This window comes from Orycteropus afer, unplaced genomic scaffold (genome assembly GCF_000298275.1).
Source record: "Orycteropus afer afer isolate SDZICR_OR568_19922 unplaced genomic scaffold, OryAfe1.0 scaffold00290, whole genome shotgun sequence".
Classification (NCBI taxonomy): Eukaryota; Metazoa; Chordata; class Mammalia; order Tubulidentata; family Orycteropodidae; genus Orycteropus; species Orycteropus afer.
In genome coordinates this window covers 2,663,114-2,685,131 of record NW_006921877.1, presented here as the reverse complement: position 1 = coordinate 2,685,131, position 22,018 = coordinate 2,663,114, and the positions used below count along the sequence as shown (strand labels likewise).

The 22,018-nt window shown below is 39.3% G+C and overlaps 2 protein-coding genes across 2 annotated transcripts in view; both read right to left on the bottom strand.

Annotated features, from left to right (window-relative positions):
* Nucleotides 1–4,849, bottom strand: part of CTSK (cathepsin K) — a 12,811-nt gene extending 7,962 nt beyond the window's left edge. Inside the window, exons 1-3 of the mRNA XM_007950930.2 lie at nucleotides 4,730–4,849; nucleotides 3,394–3,516; nucleotides 3,153–3,308 (exon numbers count right to left, since the gene is read on the bottom strand). Coding sequence (XP_007949121.1) covers nucleotides 3,153–3,308; nucleotides 3,394–3,516; nucleotides 4,730–4,849 — 399 coding nt within the window. The remainder of the gene's footprint in view (nucleotides 1–3,152; nucleotides 3,309–3,393; nucleotides 3,517–4,729) is intronic.
* Nucleotides 4,850–11,210: 6,361 nt separating this feature from the next.
* ARNT (aryl hydrocarbon receptor nuclear translocator) overlaps nucleotides 11,211–22,018 on the bottom strand; it is a 56,789-nt gene continuing 45,981 nt past the window's right edge. Inside the window, exons 13-21 of the mRNA XM_007950924.1 lie at nucleotides 20,875–21,026; nucleotides 15,072–15,182; nucleotides 14,838–14,910; nucleotides 14,562–14,685; nucleotides 14,262–14,364; nucleotides 13,741–13,879; nucleotides 12,411–12,573; nucleotides 11,794–11,960; nucleotides 11,211–11,300 (exon numbers count right to left, since the gene is read on the bottom strand). Coding sequence (XP_007949115.1) covers nucleotides 11,211–11,300; nucleotides 11,794–11,960; nucleotides 12,411–12,573; nucleotides 13,741–13,879; nucleotides 14,262–14,364; nucleotides 14,562–14,685; nucleotides 14,838–14,910; nucleotides 15,072–15,182; nucleotides 20,875–21,026 — 1,122 coding nt within the window. The remainder of the gene's footprint in view (nucleotides 11,301–11,793; nucleotides 11,961–12,410; nucleotides 12,574–13,740; nucleotides 13,880–14,261; nucleotides 14,365–14,561; nucleotides 14,686–14,837; nucleotides 14,911–15,071; nucleotides 15,183–20,874; nucleotides 21,027–22,018) is intronic.

Here is a 22,018-nt window from a genome sequence, read left to right as displayed (position 1 = left end):
GAAGAAAATACAAGAACAAAATGACAAAATAAATGAAAAATTAGAAATGATTCTAAATCTACAGATAGAAATCCAGAAGATTAATACTAAATTGTCAGAAATAAATAACACATTGAAAGAGCAAAGAAGTCGAATTGATGCAATGGAAGACAGAATTAATGAGATTGAAGACAAATACCTCAACACTTCTTTGGAAAGGGATCAATCAGGAAAAAGATCAAAACAAAATGAAGAAAGCCTAAGGTTCATGTGGGATACCATCAAAAGGAATAACCTACGAGCCACTGGAATTCCAGAACAGGAAGAGAAAACTAAAACCACTGAGAAAATTGTCCAAGACTTGTTGGAAGAGAACTTCCCTGATATGATGAAAGATGAAAATATATCCATTCAGGAAGTCCAACAAACAGGATAGACCCCAAAAGAAAATCACCCACACATATCATCATCAAACTCACCAAAACCAAAGACAAAGAATCATGAGAGCAGCACAGGAAAAATGAAAAGTTACCTACAAGGGGCAACCAATAAGATTAAGCTCGGATTTCTTGGCAGAAACCATGCAGGCGAGAAGACAATGGGACAGTATATATAAAACCCTGAAAGAGAAAAATTTGCAACCAAGAATTATGTACCCAGCAAAATTGTCCCTCAAATATGATGGTGAAATTAGGGCATTTCCAGATAAGCAGAAATGAAGGGAATTTGTTAAAACCATACCAACCTAACAAGAGATGCTAAAGGGAGCCATTTGGACAGAGAAGCAACAACAGCCAACAACAACTGACCATTAACACATATGATGATATAACCCAGAAACCAATCCAACTATGGAAGTATCCAAAGTAAATAAGTCTACAATATTGCAAACTGGGAACCAGAGACATCAATTGACAAATGAGGACAACTACAAACCAAAAAGAGGGAGAAAACTGTGTCATTATAGAATTTCCAGATGGTAGGTAAGTCAAGACAACTACAAGATAGAACGGACTGTTCTAAACTTGGGAAGAAAACTATAAATCACAGGATAACCTCAAAGAAAAATGATAAACCTTCATATCAAAATAAAAAAGAGGACCAGCACAAATATGTAGCAAATACTAAAACAATAGTAACAAAGGAAGTGATAACACGATTCATAAACAAAACAAACTCAGCATAGAAAATTATATGGAACAAAGAAATCGACATCACAAAAAAGCACATAACAAAAATGACAGCAACAAATTCATATACGCCGATAATTACATATCTGGCAAGGGACTTTCTCTAATAATTATAGAAAACTCTAGTGCCTCAACACCAAAGGAATTAACAATCCAATTGAAAAATGAGCAGAAGACATGAATAGACACTTCACCAAGGAGGATATGCAGGTGGCCCCTAATACATGAAGAGATGCTCACAATCACTGGCTATCAGAGAGGTGCAACAATGAGATATACTATCTCACCCCAGCACTGATGGCAAAGTTCAACGAGACAGAAAATAACAAATACTGGTGGGGATGTGGAGAGACTGGGACTCTCGTACACTGCTGGTGGATTGTGAAGTGATACAACCACTATGGAAAGCAATATAGCGATTCCTTAGAAAGCTGAAATTGGAGATACCATTTGACCCAGCAATCCCATTAGTAGGTATATATACTAGAGAGGTGAGAGCCAGGACAGGAACAGATATATGCACACCCATGTTCATCGCAGCACTATTTACAATGGCAAAAAGATGGAAACAACCTACGAAGAGTACATGACCAAACTATGGTACACACACATAATGGAATGCTATGCACTACTAAAGAATAATGGAGAGTCTGCAAAACACCATATAATATGGATGAACTTGTCAATCACAGAATAAGTCAATAAGTCAATCACAGAAAGACAAATATAGTATTAAATATAGTATTAGTTCGTTGTTGTGGAGGGTCAAGGAAAGGTTTATATATGGAGGTAAACTTTCTTTGTTGGTTGCCAGGGGTGGGAGGGGAGGGGAGGGAATACTGCAAAAAAAAAAAAAAAAAAAAAGCATTGACCCATGTCACTTTAGTTTTGTGTATTTCACTGTACATAAATTATATTTCAATAAAATGCATTAAATAATAATAAGTATCCTATAATACACTTAACAGGATTGTTATGAGGATTAAAAGATTTAATTCATGTAACCAAAAAAAAACCAAACCCACTGCCATCGAGTCAGTTCAAACTCATAGCGACCTCTCCTTGGGTTTCCAGGGCAATATCTCTATGGAAGTAGATTGGCCAACCTTCCTTCTGAGGAGTGGCTGGTGGGTTTGAACCACCAGCCTTCTGGTTAGCAGTCAAATGCCTTAGGCTCTACACCAGCTATTATCGTCATCTGTTACACTATACATTTTTAAAAAAGTGGTAGCTATTATTGTTAGTGTTTGTTCAGCTAGACTGTAGATTTTTCTTTCCTGGTCTTTAAATTTTTTAAGATTAATATTAAGACTTCTTGAGGACACAGCTTATGTATTAGTAACATTGTAACTAGTAGGTTCTGGGGGCGGGAAAGTGTTTGTTGAATAAATATTAAATATTCACCTTGTTGATAAAATCCATTGTTAAGGTTCTAGGAAAATGTCATTCTTATGCTGGTAAGAGTCTAAGATTGTTGAAGCATTCATTTGTTTATGTATTCATCTGGGGAGACTCAGTAGGTTTCAGAGTAGGGTTGGCTGTAATCTTTGCAGAAGCCGCTCCCCAGGCCTGAATCTTCTGTGTCACTGGGGGGATTAGAACAGCCAACTTTTGGGCTACTAGCTGATTTTAGACCATTTGTGCCACCCAGGGACCTTAAGAGAGTTAAGAGTGTAAAGCATTTTTTGGAAGGCATTCTTCATAACCTACCAACTCCAATTTTAGGATTCATTTTGCATACATATTGTACATGTGCACAAAAAATATATGCACAAAGATACTTACTGTAACATTATCTGTAATAATGAAAAACCGGAAACAACCTAAATGTCCCAAAATAGATGATAACAAATTAGTCTATATTGTCTCAGCATGGAAAGAATGACCTTAATTCCCAGTACCTTCTTAATTTAAAAACCAAGAAGTAGAACAAGTAAGAAGCCATGCCAGATCACTATCCACATCCAGAAGAATGGAAGGTACCTGGTTTTTGACTGGAGTAACGTATCCCTTCTTTCGATAGTCAATGGAGTCTGGGGCTTTGCTCTCCCAGTCTGGGATATAGAGGGTGTTATTATTGTGGGAATCAGAAAGGGGTACTTTCAGTCCTGTCATCTTCTGAACCACTTCTTCACTTGTCTAAGACAAAAAAGAAAGAGGTCAGGAATAAGTAGGAAACTAACTCAAGCAGGGCAGGTGAGCCAGGAGCTGACGTTCAACTCACCATGTCCCCCAAGTGATTCATGGCCAGTTCGTATGTGTGGACACCAAGAGAGGCCTCAAGGTTATGGATGGAAATATACTTCAAGTTTTTTTCCCAAATTAAACGCCGAGAGATTTCATTCACCTAAACAAAAGCATAGTCAGTACTGGCATAGGCTGTGTCTCGTATGTAATACTGCAGGGATTTTAGGGGAATAGATGAAACTCACATTAACAGAGAATCTACAATCAAGTTGAAGAACTCACTATGGAATTATTAAGAGCATACAAAAAGAAATATGCATTCATATATAAAGGTAATGTTCAACATCCTAGCTTATTGAGTAGCATCTGGGGTCTTAAAACCCTGTGAGTGATCATCTAAGAAACAGTTATTGGTCTCTATGCATCTGGAGCAAGAGAAAGAAGGAAATCAAAGACTCAAAGAAGAAACTAGTCTATGGGACTGATAGTCTACATGAACCCCAGCCTCACTTACCTTGAGACCAGAAGAACTAGAGGGTGCCCAGCTGCCACTATCAACCGATTGAATCAGGGACACAATAGACGGTCCCGGATAGAAGGGGGAAGAAAATGTAGAACAAAACTCAAATTCTTATAAAAGGCCAGACTTACTGGACTGATAGAGACCACAGGAACCCCTGAGACTATTGCCCTGGGAGACCCTTCAAACTTGGAAATCAAACCAGTCTCAGTGGTACCAATCAGCCAAAAGACAGAGCAGCTCATAGAATAAATAATATCCCCTGTGAGAACTGAGCTCCTCTAAATAATCATCTAAATGAGACCTAACATTTACCCTACACCAAAGATGAGAAGATAAGGGGGATAAGGAAGCAAAATTAATGGAAACAGAGCAACCAGAATGGAAATAATGAGAATGCTGACACACTGTAAAAAGTGTAACCAGTTATTTAGTAACATATATAGAAAATAGTTAAATGAGAACCTAATTTGCTATGTAAATTTTCTCCAAAATCATAATATTTTTTAAAAAGAGCTAAAAAAGAAGAAATATGTAAACAAATACAATAATAAAATGAAAAGCTCTGGGGGAGACATGCACAAAAATTGCTTACAGATTAACAGTATTAATCTGAGAAGGCCTTTCAATAGAGAAATGGAGAAGAGTAACTACATAAAGCAGAGGAAGGATAGGGCTTGGTGTTAAGGTACAGAAATGAAAACTGTATGTTAAGAGTTGAACAGGGATAGGCTTGCTTGGTTGGAGTGCTTAAAGTATTTAGATTGAAGAAAGGAACCTGGAAGCTAGTAAAGGACTAGAGAAGTCTCAGGTCCAGCCCTCCCACAATGCTCCCCTCCAAGTCCCTGGGCACCTTGCTATTGTACTGCTTCCCGTAGGTCTTCTTCCATAGCTCCCATTGGGTGTCCAGTATCTCCTCAGGGTACATAGCAAAGCTTACCATGGGCAGCAGTAGAACCTTGAGCCCCCACATCCTGGGGGAAGGGGACAATGAGGGGGAGGGGTTCACAGTTTGTCTTAGAATGAGGAAATGGCTGGAGCCATATTCCCAATCAGGTGACGTGAAACTTTTGGGAGACACAGACTCTGGAGAAATCAATGAAAGTTTCCCTTTCCTAAGAAAAATAATCTTAGGCAGTTCATGAACCTGAAGAACCCCTTCCACCCAATACTGAGGAAGGGAAAAACTAGACTTAATGAGGAAAGTAGACCGAATCGAGGATGATTTTCATATGATAAAACAAATATAGATAGGAGGGACTTGGGTTTGGATAGAGTACTAGCATATGTGGTTCCAAGTATTTTAATGTAGTTTGACATAGGTCAACCAACAAGGAGTTCTGGTGGTGCAGTGCCTGAAGCACTTGAGTACTAAATAGAAGACTGGTGGTTCAAACCCAGTGGGTGCTCTGCAGAAGAAAGATGGGGCAATCTACTTCCATAAAGATTTACCACCTTGAAAACCTAACGGGGGTCACTCTGAGTTGGAATCAACTTGATGGCAGTGAGTTTGGTTTTGGTTTGAGGTCAACCAACACACACTTCCAAGACCACCAGAACTGGGGCAAAGGTCCGTGTGGCCTTGTACCATCCAGTCCTGACCAAACCAGTGTCCAGCCTGTTCATGGAGAGGATAAGTAGTTTGCATTCCCTGATGAACCAAGGGAACTCTCCACCTTTTCCGGGCCTAGTCTGTCAGCCCCATACCTACCTTAGCCACAACCACCAATGGGGTCTGAGGTCTACCTTCCAGGGCCCATGGAGGGATATCCTCAGGGATATCTCTATACCAAGGATACCCACAGTACAGATACAGCTATCAGGGTGGCCCTTGGGAGCCTCCTAAAACAACAGTGTACGTACATGATGGAAAGGGGAAGACGGAAGACACTGGTGTCAGGCAGCCTTGGCCGCACTGGGCCCCCTCTGCAGCTGCTGCTTCCTGAACAGTTTGAAGAGCCAAGACCCAGGTTCTCTGTGGCCTCCAAATGCTTCCTGTAGGGCCTCTATCTGCTGTTACTGGAATAACAACTAGTGCTGCACAAAAAAAGAAAAAGAAACGGGGCAGAAACTGGGCGATCAGAATGGGCTTGGCACTTGTCTGTCTCCTCCAACGTCCCCAGTAGGCTTGGAGGATTTGAACAGGGTGAGGGCAGGGTGGGAGTATAGTTGGAGAATACACACAAGAGATTTGCAGCAAAGTTTTGCTTCCTGGCCATTTCTTCAAGGCATTTACTGTTCTCTTCTGTCCCTAAATTCTGAATCTGTTAAGCTACTTCTCCAGATGTTGTCAGGAGAGGTCAAGGGAAAAGTTGACAGCATTTACTGTTCTCTCTATTCATTGTGTCCTCACTCTCCTTATTTTATTTCTTCCTCTTTTCTCTTCCCCCTTCTCTTTAGGCAGGAAGCTGCCTTAATCTCAGCCAGCTGCTGTGGGCAGGGAGGTTGGCCTTTCTTTTCCAACACAAAACTTCTTGCCTCACAGGACAAAAAGCCTCAGAACCCAACTTTGTCAAAAATAATAATAATAATAATAATAATGAGATTGAAAAGCATTATTTTATGATCACTAAATTAACAGCAAAATTTTCAGTTTATTCTTGCTTCACTCTATCTTGCACTGGCTTTCTTAATTACGTATCCTCCATTTTAAGAACAATTTACAATCTGTAGCATGTCTTATGGCTTGAATAATTTTTGAATATTTGGTCTGCTTTTGTATAATCTTTGCAAACTGACTCCTGACTAGCAGGGCATTTTATAGCTGCAGTGTTACAGGCTCTGAGATATCACAAAGAGTAGGAAGCACTGAGCCACCACCCTGCACTCCCTCCCTCCCCACTAGTGAGTTAACCCTTTTGATCCCTTTTGGCCAAAGCAGAAAACTATATATGAAGATCATTTGAGGAATGGCTGAAGTTGTTCTTATATCTTTTACTTGTACTAACAACCGTGCACATGCACACATAAATCACAGAAGGAATACTAAAGATTTCCAGGCAGATTTTATTTAGCCAAGAAATGACCCAGGAAGGGCATTTGTTTTTACCCAGAGCATTAAGTCCATTTTTATCCCCACATCCTTAATACTCCTAAAATGGAGAACTAGCAGCAGTGGGAAGCTTAAAGATTTGGGAAGTTGAAAATATTACCTGTTGATGGGGAGCTGTTCTCTGGGCTGGTTTCGGCAGGAAGTGTGGATAATGTGGGCGGATGGCTAGGGGCGCTAGATTTATTCCATCAGGATTGCGGAAGTCAGTTCCAGCCCCGTCTGGCTGGAAAATTTGGAATGGACAGGAAGGCGGGGATAGAATTGCTAAGAGGGGTTAGCAAAGAGGGAAGAAGTGGATTTGCATATGGGTGGGGATCTGCTAGGTCTTTAGTTTCATTTACTTAGCTGCCCACCAGACCTCAATACACCTTACTCAAGTTGGAGCTAACCTTCTCCTTGGTAGGTAAATGGAATGACACAGTGCTCATCTCCCGGATCCTTCTCTTTAATACAATTCCCTTTTATTACCCACATTCCTAACTTTGAAACCTCCGTTTTCAATATTAGGTCTAATCCACATCTCAAGGATGAAGGAATAAATACAAAAGCCTGGAAAGGAATAAGGGAAGCCACAGGCTCCCAAATTATTTGTATTTTATGATTGTTGGCTAAAAGTTGTCATTGCTTCTGGTTAGAGAAATAGCCTGATAGTTTTGCAGAGAAAGGATATGCTGTTAGAAAGTCTGGATGAAATCAGTTCTAAAAGTAAACAAAAACTGTACCGATCTTTTTAGTGCAGCACTTAATTGATACCATCAGCATCGATGGACTCACATGTGACTCTTCGTAGTTAAAACTCTCAGATGGCAGTATGCTAATGAACATTATGTCTCAAATATTCAAATATCTGATCTGGGTCCAGTCACATGAGCTTCTCCACATGCTTCCTCCAACATCCAAGCATGTGACAGATCATAAGAGTCTAGCTCAGTCCCCAAGCCACACCCCAAATCCCACTTTCTTCCAGAAACAGATGTGGCAGAGGACAAAGAGGGTCCTGGGAATAGAAAGGATAACATATAAAGGATCTAGATTTCCTTTCTAGCTCAGCTGCACAGTCTCTCAGGAATACAGCCTTATGCCTATGATGTTTAAGATTTGCTAATGAACCACAGGCCTAGAGGAAACCAGATCCAGATTTAAAAGAGCTGAAATTTCCCCATTCTTAACTCCTTTTAATCCAGAAGAGGAGGACATCCCAGGGGAAGGCATCTAGATGTGCCCTAATAGTAAAGAGATTACAATTTCTAGGAGATGTTTCTTCTACCTTCCTAACCTGAGCTCCTTATTAATCTTCTTCAATTTAAACATTGCCTTGCTCTACCACTTGTAGCCATAATCACATAAGAATCCTGCCCCTGCAACCACATTCCTTAGATCATGAGACTAAGGGAGGGAGTTGCAAAAGAACGCAAAAATTTACTGCTTAGATGGCATTTCCTGATAGCAGGTCATTGTTGAGATGTCCTCTAGCCCACCACCCGTGGGTCAGTGTTAACCAGTTTTGGAGGCTGTGCATCCCTTCCTTCCTTTACCGCCTGATGAACCAAGATGGCCAATCCAAAGCAAGACCAAGCATAAGCCAAGAGCAAACAGCAGAATACACCTCTGCAGCAGCAGTAGTCGAGGCATCCATTTTGGAACACACAGACTCCATCTTAGAGACTGCGCGCATGCACCTAGCCTGAAGGAAGTTGAGGTTTATCGTTAGGAATTTATCACAGCCTTGTTCCACTTCCTTTCTTCACAAAGGGTCAGGATTTTATGAATACCTGCCTGCATAAGGTCTTCTGAAATCACATATCCTACAGCCTTAAAAACTGTCCTCTAAGACTGTGGTTCATTAGCAAATCTTAAACATATTTTTATAGTATATAGTATATGCTCTTCCATACAAGGCGAGAGCACCCTCAGCCTGTGAGGCTGGGGGAGACACACATGCCGTTGCCTCTGGCCATGTGTCTCTCCACCTTGCAAGGTTACTATTCTCCTATTTCTGAACTACAACTGACTTTCTAGTCATTATTCCAGAACTTGTCAGCCTGTGAGTCTCAAGCCCCAACTCACTCTCTCTCTAGGGACTTGGGCAATTCTCCTGCAGCCCTCTTTTGGTCAGATGTTCCTTCTGATTTTACTCAGATGTCTCATGATCAAGTGGACGACTAAGGGGGAGGCGTGCTGCGTGATCAGAGTCCTGTGATTTCTGATTCCTGAAATCGCAGAGTCATACTGTACTTTATTTTTGTATGTTTGGAGCTCAAGCTATGGATTTTGTCTAGATGTGAGTGTCTGTTGTTTAAGAACCAGAAAAGAATGATAAGCCGCAATCAAGATCAGACAACACAAGAAATTTTACAAAAGGAAAAAATATTTTGTTTTAAAATCTTTGCTACATGTCATTTTTTGCCACTGTAAGGCTCAGCACAGATGCCAGCAGTACAGAAATGGCCAACAAGAAACAAACAAAACAATCAAAAATAAAACCCTGAAGGAAAAGCAGAAACAATACCCCCAGAGCATCTTCTCCGTCCCCTCCCCTTCCCCCAAAGCCCTATAATAACTGTACAATATTATAGTTTTGATCACATTTAAAAACAGTTGATTATTAAAAAAAAACAAGGATTCCATTGGAAACTCAACTTTTTGGTTTCTTAAATTGTGGTATAAATATATATGTATACTGTATGTGTGCACATAGAATAAAAAAATAAACTGTCCCCTTTTTGACTCCACTACCTGGCACCAGACTGGAGACAAAAGGGAGGGGAACTCAGTAAATGACATTCCCTTAGTCTTTCCAAGGCCATCTATGCTCCTCAGTTCCCTATGGCTACATTTATTATGTCTTCTCCTTTTTAATTCAGACTTGCACTTAAGATACTGGCCTGAACCAATGGGGGCGGGGGGGAAGGCATTACACATGATTGTTACCTGAGGAAGGTAAAAAGTGAAAGCAGTAACCTGTATCCACATTTATATGGCTATAGTTAAATACTAAGTGACCCTGTTGGGATGGGAGTCCCGGCCCCATCTATCACATGGAATTATTATACTTGAATCTAAAGCAACATCCAATCTTAAGACTGGAGAGAGAACAAAGAGGAAAGAACTACAGGTTTAGGAGAGACCTCTATTTCTTGCCAGACTGAGGATGGGATGAAAGAAGCTACTCTGCAAGAGGGCTTGGTATTTGGTTTATACCCCAACAGTGAGATTTTCTCTCAGATTATTAATCCAAGAAGTTGAGTTTCCGTGCAGAAATAACTTATACAGAACACACATCATATGTGATTCTCACAGAAAATGCAGCATTGTCTTCATGGCCAAGTCTGGGGTTTCTGAAAGTGTTTATCTTGCCAGCCCATTTCCGTAATGTTTGTAGATCTTCCATATAAGGTGAGAGCACCAAAAGCAGGAATGACCCAGCCTTATCACTAAATGTTTGGTGAGACCAACCAGATCAACAGAAGTCTTCATGTATTTGCTCACAGTTGCATATTATCTGGGCATGGATGTTAGTGCAGCAAAGACATTTATTTAAATCCTTTTTGGCTGCAATACTAAGTGGAAATATCAGGAAGATTCAATACCTTAGGACTATTTAAAAACACACAGAAAGACAAAGATAAACTCTGGGACAAATTTTGCATAACTCCCTAAAAGGGAGAAAAAGAAGTAACACACACACACTCTCTCTTTCTCTCTCTTTCTCTCTCTCTCTCACACACACACACACACACACACACAACTCTTTCTCTCCCTCCCTCACTCACAAATTTCTTTCCAGAGGAATTGCTCACAAGCAGAAGGGCGAGCCTATGCTCAGTTCCTAAATCCATATATACCTACCATGTTTCACTGTCCTCAAATATGAGGACATTTCTCCTCTTCTCCACCCTATTCAGAATTTCTTTCCAAAAATATGCCATAGTATCCAAGGCAAATAGTGGGTATCAGGTTTCCTCTAATCAGCCCCTTGACCCTAGCACAAATCATCTCTGCATAAAATTCTGGTCAAGAGACATAAGGAAAAGCATTCTTAACCTCACCTAGCCTCATATTTTCAAAGGGTCCCAAAAGCCTTGGGAATTCATTCCACTGCATCTAGAAATGTTATCTCACAGAGGCAGGAGGGTTAGGGAAAAGGGCAGAAGGGAAAAGGGGTACATATTAGGGGTGAGGGAAGGGAAGAGAAAGGAACTTTTATTCTGTTTACAGAAAGATTTGCTTTATAAAACAAATGGTGATTTCTTCCCCCCCCCCCGTCCTCACCCCAATAGTTCTATTCTGAAAAGGAGGGAAACATAGTTAAATCAGGAAATTCTTCATTATTGAAGCTGTTGCTCTGGTCTCCCAGCATGGACAGCATCTCCTGATGAGGAAAAAAAAAGAGTAAGTTAGGGGTCACAAACCTTGATCTCTTACATTTATTGAACTCCCTCCCAACACTCTCCTGCACCACTATTCCTGACCCCAGAGTCTCTGTTGTCCTGAGCTCTCTTACTCCTAGCAGCTTCCTAATTCCTTAGATCACAGCCTTTTTCCTAGTTCCTTCTCTGTCTTCCTCCTGTATTTGGTCATGTTCCTTATTTTTCAGTTTTCAATTTTTGAAAGGAAGAAAGAAATCTGCTGGTCACATTCATATTATCTCCTGCAGACACATAAGGAGTACCTCTTATCCTATTTGTTTTCCACCAACACCTGTTTTGGCTTCTTTCACATAATGTATCTCTTCATGTCTCTCCTGTTTTCTCTCACACATTCCCAACCAAACACTTCAAACCACACATGCCTCCTTCTCTGTCTCTCCTTCCTGGCCCTTTCTGTCCAGTTTCTGATTTTTGAAGTTCTTTTCTTCCTCTCACCTGGAAGACCTCGGGCTGGCCGGGCTGCTGTGCTGACGGTTGTTGAACATGCTGCTCACTAGAACTTGAACGATGATGAGGCTGCTGGCCCTGCCACTGTGGCCAGACACCCACACCCTCTGCTGTCCGTGTCTGGAATTGTCCCGCAGTCTGTCCAGTCTCAGGAGCTAGAAATACAGCAAGGAAGAATAAATACCTTCAACCTACTAATTGAATTGAAGATATGAAACTAGCAGACAACTACATGCAAGCCATTAATTTTACCTAGAATAGCTTCTGTCTTTATCTATGCTAATTAATACCTCTTCTATTTCAAAATCCAGTCACAAATTAACCTATCCTCTCTAGGTAGCCTTTCCAAAGAGCCCAATGCTCATTTATATTCAGTCTGCATCTTACGAAATTTATAACAATTTACATGCTTTTGGATATATGTGCTAACGTGTTTTTCATGTGGAGGGGTTTAAAATTCCAAACAGACTGCTACCTTCTAAAGAATGCATTTGTATTTCCTCACAAATAGTTCACCCAAGACACAGACAATTTTAACTACCAAAGTAATTTTCTTTAGTGATGTGATTTTCCTGTTACTCTCCTACTGATTGATCCAAACTCACCAAAGCTGGATCCATGGTTCGTGAGACTAGGGTAGGTAGCAGCACCAGGTGATGTAGTAGGAGCACCAGGGAGTGACATGGGGCTGAAGGAGGATGGAGTTTGAAAGTTTCCCACAGCAAAATGGGGAGAACGAGTCTTGGCGGTAGCCTGGGAAGTCACCTGCTAAAGGAGAGAAGGGAGTAAGGAACAACAAATGGAGCATTAACATTATTGCACATACCATTCCTACTGCGTCAACCCTCTGTCAATCAGTGTGTTCTCTGAACCAAGCTCATCACTCACTCATTTTTCCTACTGTCTCTTTCAATTAACTCCCTATCTGCCTGACACTATCTGTTAGGCAGCTGTGATAAAGTCCAAAAGTCAAAACTATGGGATTAATAAAACCATACATTGAGTTATGATTAAATGTAATCAGACATTTAATTAATTAAATGATTTAAATGAAAGCACTTTATAAAGTTATATAAAAACTAGAGATGTTAATAATAGGTATTATAGGTAGAGAAAAAAATTGCAAAATTTTATCATTTAGTCTATACTGCATTAATTCATTCCTATTGATATCTTTTTTATTAAACTTTTTTTTCATAATAGTAAGGAATATTTGGTAGCATAGTGGCTAAGACACTTGCCTGCTAACCAGACAGCTGGCGGTTCAAACCCACCAGCCACTCCTTGGAAGGAAGGTTGGGCAATCCTACTTCCGTAGTGATACTGCCTTGGAAACCCAAGGAGGGGTCGCTATGAGTCGGGTTTGACTCGATGGCACATAACAACAACAATGTATTTTTTACATAACTGATTTCATACTGTATATAACAACTCCAGAGCTTGTATTTGGCTTTTTTTTTTTTTAAATTTAAGTATTACTTGTACAATATAAATATATATTAATATATGAAAGATTATTTGCTTTAGGCTTAATCTATTATATATCATATATAAGAATTTTTCAATTTTGAGGTAAACAGAAATTATTGTATATAAATTAGAATTTGTCTTTGTTACTGTATCTATTAATAAAGTAAAAAGTTCTTAGAATTTACTCTAAGAAGTAAAGACTTGAAAATCAAACCTGTTCAGAATGTTCTGTTTCAGCAATTCTGATCTAAAGTGGGTACGTGAAAAACATGAATTGTCATGACATTTTTGGATTATCTATGGTTTTAAATTATCAATCTGCTCTAATAAAGATGAGCACTAGCGAGGAGGGAAGGGAAGGTTAGAAGGAAAATGTCAAAGATTAACAATAATGTTTGTGCTTATGGAAAAATAAAAACCAACCAAACAAAAAATATACAGGGACAGCCAAATAAGAAGCTTTACCTGGGCAGAGAAGCCTGGGCGGGTGCTAGGGGTCCAAGATGGGGCTGCTCCCTGGGTGGGATTGGAGTGACGGGAAATCTGGGCCAACATTTGCCCTGCAGAAGCTGAAGGCTGAGAGATAGGGGCCAGACCACTATTCCTAAGAGTGAACAAATAGTGAAGTAAGAGGATTAAAATACTGAATTTATTACAGAAGCTAGTAATCAAAGGACAATCTAGATCTAGCCCTAGATAGCCTTGACCTCCCTGGAGTTAAGAAAAGTTTGATACTGAATTTTGAAAAAATGAGAAAGACTGACAGTTACACACTGACCAGGACATACAGTGTTGGAACCTAGAACATGGCAATAGGACAGGTGCAAAGAAAGAAGAGGAAGAAAAGCAGCTTGCCTCACCCTAGGCACTGCAAGCTCCACTGCTTTATCTGAAATACTCAGAGAAAGTTAAGGAAGAATTCAAGTTGGATTTAGCAACCAAACACCTTAGGGCCTTGTAAAGCAGCACACACAAATGGGGCTCACCTGAAATTCTCTGCCGGCCGGGGGGTAGGAGGGAATGTGGTGCCCTGGGAGAATAGCTGTTGGGTGGCAGGGACAGTGCTGGAGGAGATGCCTTTATTCTGATCTGTGGACCAAAAGGAGTAGGGGGGAGGGCTAGTCAAGGGGCTGAAGTTATTAGTTTCAGTAAGTTCCTATATATTTATTTATGAGGTATTATGATTAAGTGGAAATATGTTGGAAAATTACTGGCTGGTAGGCAGCAGGTCCATCAATAAGCAATCTAAATGAGAATTTAAAAGGGAATTGAGGAAGACAACATACCCGCATTGATGCTGGAGTAGATTTCTGAAAATCTTGGATCTCTATCCTGGGCAAACAGACCATCTGACTTCTCAAGGGGCTTGCTGTGTTCTGGCCCTGTGGCTGTCACAGGCTGAACAGAGACCTGTAGAAAGCAATGGTAATAATAACCATGAAGAACTTAACAGAACAATCCAAAACCCTAAAATTCACTGATTCATTTATTCTTAATGAGCACTGGGAGATATTTTTTAAGGAAATGCTCACCGTCCTCTTCAGGGAAGAAAACAAACACACCTGGGGATGATTGTAGCTCGCCAATCCATCTCTTCCTGGGACAACTTCCAATTCTGTTTGCTGTTGTTGCTGCCTATATGTTAAAAGCCAGTAAGGAGAGAAATGTGCAGAAAGATGACTTTATAAAAGAATCTGGGAAAACTTTAAAAAACCAACCAAACAAAAATGGGACTGTAGATGGCCATTCCCTGCATCAGTGACTGCCCAATAAATGATTCTTCCACTATTTCTCACCTGGGTGTCAGCTGCCCTGAGCCCATCTCCAGGGGTAAATTAGCTGTGGGACCTAGCTGTGGCCTCTGGATCGTGGTGGTAAGTGTGGGCCGTGGTTCCTGGCTAGAGTTCCTAGGAAAAGAGAGAACAGACAGAACACCACCACCACAAAGAATCTGACTCTGTTTGCACATAAAGCTCTATAGATTCATCTGTAGGTAAGGCAATCACTAATAAACCCCTCTTTAAAGTTAACCTATGACTTCAGTTCCAGCAAATAATTCATACTCTGGATAGAATGGTACAAATAGAAACTATGTCTTATGGCCCAAGGGTTCATTTTGTTTGGGTCCTAGCTGGTTCTAGGTATTTAATACATAGTTGGTGTGTGTGTGTGTGTGTATGCATATGCACACATACACTAAAGAGGAGATGGGGGACAGAAAGATATAGAAAGAGGAACTGGAACAGAAAAACTCTGGGAGATAAATTGATCAACAGTTTATGTAACTTTGCAAATACAGGTTAACTGAGGACACAAAGAGGCCCAGAGCACCTATCAGAATACAGTAATTAATTATAGAAAGCTTTTCCAGGAGATTTTAAGCCACTGACAGCAGTAACTGTTTATTTTATAAATATAATTTTAGGTATTTATTCCATGTGACTTTTTGAGCTGTGAGTATACAATAATGAAAGGTATAACCTGATTAATGTGGTTCAATCTGACTACTTTTGCTATTCCCTTTGGTAATGAAGTATTTTTTGTTGTTGTTTTCAAGTCATAGTGACCCATGTGACAGAGCAGAAATGCCCCATATGGTTTTCTTGGCTATAATCTTTATGGAAACAGATAGCCAGGTCTTTTTTCCTCAGAACTAGGTAGGTTCCAATTGCTAACCTTTCAGATAGCAGCTGAGTGCTTAAACCATTTATGGCACGAGAGCTAAAAAAAACCAAACTCACTGCCATCGAGTCAGTCTGACTCATAGTGACCCCCCCTTGGGCTTTTGAGGCAGTATCTCTATGGAAGTAGATTGCCCAACCTTCCTTCCAAGGAGTGGCTGGTGGGTTTGAACTGCCAGCCTTCTGGTTAGCAGTTAAATGCCTTAGGAACTATGCCACCAGAGCTCATTGGTTATGAAATATTTTTTATGAATATTTTTTTAGATTTCCCATGCTAAACTGTAAGCTAACTGAAGACAGAAGCTGTTATGTATAGGCAGTTCCTGGGTTATGAATGAGATCTGCTCCTAACATTTCTTTAAGAATTTGTAGGTCAGTCAGAACAGATGCACATGGTTCTTTTTTCTTGGAAGTGCTGAGAGACTGAATACTTTATTATTTACACACATAAAAGAATGGGAGAGTAGAAACTAATGATGGGGCAGGGGCAGGGGCAGGGGCAGGAAGATGACTCTGGCTTAGTTAGTGGTGATGAGCTCATCCACCCCTCAGTCTTCATAGCTCGCATCTGGCAGATAAGTGAATGATGAAGGGGAACTTTCAGACCTTGAGGTCTTTCATGGCAATGAGCAAGGGATCTGTCCCCGCTCCAGTTCCACCATCATGAGGCAGGGGGAATGGAGCACACATCACGATCTGGGAGGGCTTGGGTACCCAGCACTTGGGCTCACGTGTATTTAAGTCATATATGGTGCAGTGATCCGCTTCTGGTTGGCCTGCAGTTGCTCCTCAGAGGGGAAGATGACGTTCTCCTGGCCCTCCCTCTCCCCAGCTTTCTCCAAGTCATCTAGCCCTTCATCCTCCTCCACAGCATCAAAGTCATTGCCATCAAAACTGTCCTTATTGTTTGGCGTAACTGCCTGCACCGCAGAGACCTGGCTCTATACCCCACTGCTGTGCAGACTCACAAATAGCATGCCTCTGCCTCATATGACGCCACACACATGCTTGCATATGGTTCTTATTTAGCCTTAATTTAGTGCAAGAAAAGGCTCAAAGATTTTTCAATGATTAAAAAGCTGCTTGTGCAGCAAGTGAAGGTGTTGCAAGGAATGGTTGGCTCAATCATTTCAAAATGAAGGCAAATTTACATAACATTAAAGCAAAGATTCAAAGACAGCAGCAGCCCCCCAGTGCCTCATTCAAAGATGGCAGCCAACTGCACCACTTGGACTATGTATGCCTCTCCACAGTCCTACCAATAACCCAGTCTCACACATCAGGCTCCTAAATGGGCTCATTATGTCTCCTGTGAGTCTCCCATTACAGGGCTTCAACCCTCAATTTTTCCCATTCTGGTTACTAGGATGAATCACCCAAATTGTAAAAACTTCAGGTCTGTTCCTGTTTTGCTTCACAGGCCACAACAGAACCAGTTTGAAGCCCTGCCATTAAAAGGCAGAAGGAGTTTTGTCCATTAAGTCAGTTCCTTATAGCCGGGGACTACCTATATACTGTAACAAATTATCAAATAGCTAAACAAAGGTACCTTTTGGGCTCAAAAGATACATACTGACATAACTGGTATTTTTCTCCTCTCACTTTCCAGTCTTCTCAAAAGCCATGAGGTAAAAAAAACCAGGACTGATAAGTTTCTCCCATTTATGTTATGTTCCACATTCCAAAGCTCAACTGGCTATTATGATAAAGCCTCAAAATGTAGATTTCTTGGGATTGAGTCCTGGTTTCATGACATCCTTCCTACTAGTGTGGCGTAGGGCAAATTATCTAATCTATCTGAGACTCAGTTTTCTTATCCTTAAAATGCAATTAATTCTTACCCCAGTTTTCCATTTCCTTAATTGATTGCAGGAGTATATCAATCCATTTGATACATTCAAAATTAGCTAATTCAAGACTTGGGCAGGTATGAGGGGAGGTACACTCCTAGGAATTCTGTCAGAATTCCTTGGCTTATCAGAGGTCTGCCCAAACCTGAGTGAAAGCATAAGTACCGGGATCCCATCCTTAATATTTGATTGAGCAAAGCTTACATTTTAATAGAAGCATCCTCTATTCTTTTTCTTTGGAGCATCTTCTATTCTAACATTAATGACTTTTAAGTTTAATATCTAATATTGACTTTTAAGATTAAATTATCTCTAGCAATCAATGAAATAGTATGAAAACTTGAGAAGAGAGAAAGATAGCTAACTAAGGCCTCCTTACTCCTAATGCCAATGGTACCTGCTGCAGCACCACCTGGAGAAAGGCAGGGGAAAAAGGTCATTTGGAAATTCTTTCACTTTTATCTCCACTATCTGCCCTTTCTCTCATAAAGCCCACTATGTCAGGGACAGAGTCACTTCCACTCCTCAAATTGCAAAGTCTAAGTGGATTCTGAAGTAAATATTGCTAACTCTGCTGTTTGAAAGGGCCTACAGCCTAAGGATTTTCACCTCTTTATTTTAAGGAGATTAAGTCTTCAATATGGTAAATGCTTCTATGTGGCTAAAGAAAAGGGTTCTACAGAAGAGCTTTTACACCTTAAACGCATAGTATGCTATTGTTTTGATGCTTTAGTTAAAGACAAATAATGGTTTCAACAAGTTTGAGATAGCTCTGATGTAAATCTACAGAAGGCAACTAACCATTAGAAGCTTAGTCAAAATAGGGAAAGACCTGCATCCCCATTTTATAAAGGCAATCACACACAGAAGCTATTAATTAATGCTGCTCTTGCTGTTGCTATTTATATCCTTGGGAGTTTAGAGAAATAATCTAGACACTTTAAGCTTTATCCTTCTGGAAGAACATCTTCAGTTTCCATAATACAGGACTCATCCTTATCAGTAAGTTATGGGTCCTTAAATAGTTTCCAACTTGCAAATGAAAATCCTTACTATCAGACAATATGTCTGTAAAGAAGTGTTGAGAATGAAGTGTTGGTTGATGGAGATGCCACATTTATGAAACATACATATCTTAAGCCTTAGCCAGAAAACACACACCTTAGAGGAATATACTAAAAAATAGTGATATTTCAATCTTCTTTCTTAATTTATTCCCTTTAAGAATATAGTAGATTGAATAAATATATATTCCAATTAATCAAATTTTGATCACTTTCATAAGAAAAACACTAAAAGTACATTGAAACAATAACAAAGCCTACCTCTGGATAGTGAGAATTTTTCCTTTGCTCTATACTTTTCAAATTTTCTATAAAGAATATTTATTTAAAATTAATTGTGGGAAAGATACATAAAATTGGGGAAAGCTGTATTTTCAGAAACTTAAGTTCTTTAAAATTTCAAAATTTAAACAAAATGGAAACACAAAACAATGCTATGTAATATAAAGATGCAAAAACAAAAAGACAACCAAAACTGCAATGATCATGACCATACAACTGAGTCCTAAGTTAATAAAATGTTATAACTTGATCCACTCTTTTACGTTTTTAATAAACAGAGAATTAAACTTTATATGCCCTAAAAATTGAATTGGAGGATACTCAATTTTACCACCAGATATTATTCATACTTGCTAATTATTTGTAAGTAGATCTTGGTTCCAAGGCCAATTCTATAGAAGTAAATTAAATAGGAAAGAAATAAGCTGACAATTTACATCCAATATGATGGCTAGAATCAAAAGGACAGACAATAGCAAGTGCTGACAGGTATGCAGAGAAACTGAAACTCTCATTCATTGCTAGTGGAGATGTAAAAAGATGCAGCCACTTTGCAAAACAGTGTGGCCACTCCTCAAAAGTTTAAACATAGAGTTAGCATATATCCACACAATAACTAGTACATGAATCATAGCAGCATTATGCACAGAAGCCAAAAAATGGAAAAAACACAAAAGTTCATCAACTAATGACTGGATAAATGAAATATGGTATATACATACATTGGAGTATTATTCAGCAATAAAAAGAAATGAAATACTGACACATGCTGTAACAAGAACAACTCTTAAAATGTTAACTGAAAATGGCTAGTCACAAAAAGACTATCTGCTGTATGATCCCTTTATATGAAATGTCTAAAATAGGAAAATTAATAGAGACAGAACAGATAGTGGTTGCACAGGGCTAAGGAGGAGAATGGAGATTGACTGTTAATAAGTATAGGATTTTTTCTAAAAGGAGATAAAAATGTTCTGAAATTAGATTGTGGTAATGATTACACTGAACTGTACACTTTAAATGAGTCAGTTGTATGTTATACGAATTAAATCATAATAGTTTAAAAAAAACACAACTAAGCTGAGAAAGAAAGCTCAAACAGAAAAGATTCCAGGAAAAGAAGAACAGAAACCAATGAAAGAGTACTATGTATCTATACATTGTATCTGAGATCTACAAATTATGGCCCATAGGCCAAATGTGGCCCACTGCAACTGCATCTATATATATAAAATAAAGGCTTACTGGAGCACAACCATGTATATTCATTACAATTTGTCTATGACTACATTCGTACTTTTGTGCTACAACAGTAGAGTTGAACAGTTTCAGTAGAGACCATATGACCCACAAAGTCTAAAATATTTACTGTCTGGCCCTTTACAGAAAGACTGGGCAGAGCCCTGCTCCAGAGGAAAATTCTGCCAGATTAGAAGCAATAAAAAATGGCATATAAAATCAAATCTTTTCTAAAAAGTACTTATATATAACACTGAAATATAAGCCCTTGACACCTCAGAACGCAGTCTCTGAAGAACTGTTGTCTAAAATCTTATTCTGCCTGGATCAACTACCCAAATCCTATAAGAATTGGAAGATGAGGAACTTGAACCTAATGGTTAAATACTGGAAAGGTAGAAGAGAAGGAGATAGCTTGATAAGGCTAAGCAGACTTGGCCCATGAGAAATCCCAACACTAGAAAAGGCCTTCATAGTACATACTTCACACTGGTGTTGGTACATATGATGTACTCAATTTCATCTGAGTAAGGGTTCTGGAAAGTAAAGGAGCTGGTTCTCATCCAGAGCCATTCTCGGTTCTTAGATCGGAACCGGAACATGACAGACAGCACCTGGCCTTTTAACTTCACCACCTGAAAAATTGTTCATGCCATCAGTGAAATGCACAGGAAAATTTCTTTAGAAAATTAAAAAAAAAAAAAAATTCCCATTTCTACAACTCTAAGACTCTTATGTCATTGCCCTTGAAGTATTCTTTCAATGTTACTAACAAACACAACATGAGGAATGAAAATTAAGTGACTAAATAAGAGGTACACTTAGCAGGTTTCTTTCCAGAGTCCCAAACTATCTGACCACTCTAGCAGAGCCAAACAAGAGTAATTTTTATTTCCAGGAGAAAGAAGACTGTTTCCCCACTGTCCTTAGAAAGTCCTTTATATGCTGAACTCACAAATGTATACTAGAAATTTGTATGTTTAATGACATTCAATATAGCTTAAATATGGCTCTTTAATCCTACCTTTTCCCTACAAACATGAGAATTCTGTTCTTACAACACACATGGAGATTTCCATAAATAAAACTTAAGTTCATTTTAGTCTTTTTTTTTTTTTTAAAAAAAGAAAGATTCTAGTCTCATGGACTAGAAAATAATCTTTTGAATTGCCCTCCTTAACAATAAAAAACAGTAATATTAGCAACTAGCATTTACTTTAATCACTATGTGTCAAGCACTGGGTTAATACTTTATATGCATTATTTTATTTAATCTTCCCAACAACCCTCTAAATTAAGTACCATTATTATACTCACAGTATCAGTAAGGACACTATGAGGCTTAATGAGGATAATTACTTATGTAATATAAACCAAGAGCTACTACTACTAAAGCCAAATCTATCTTGAAACTAAATTGACCAGCAGCTACTCAGGAAATAGGGCCTGAAAATAACAATGAAGAGTCAACTCTTACCCATCTATAAAAGAGCTCCCTGAAGTAAATGTTTCTACTACTATTCCCAGCTCAGCTAAAGCCTAGCAAAAAAACCTTAAAGATAACATCTTGGATACACTTAACTAGATACAAGATAGTGAGTAGCTTCTAAACCCCACTGCCATGGAG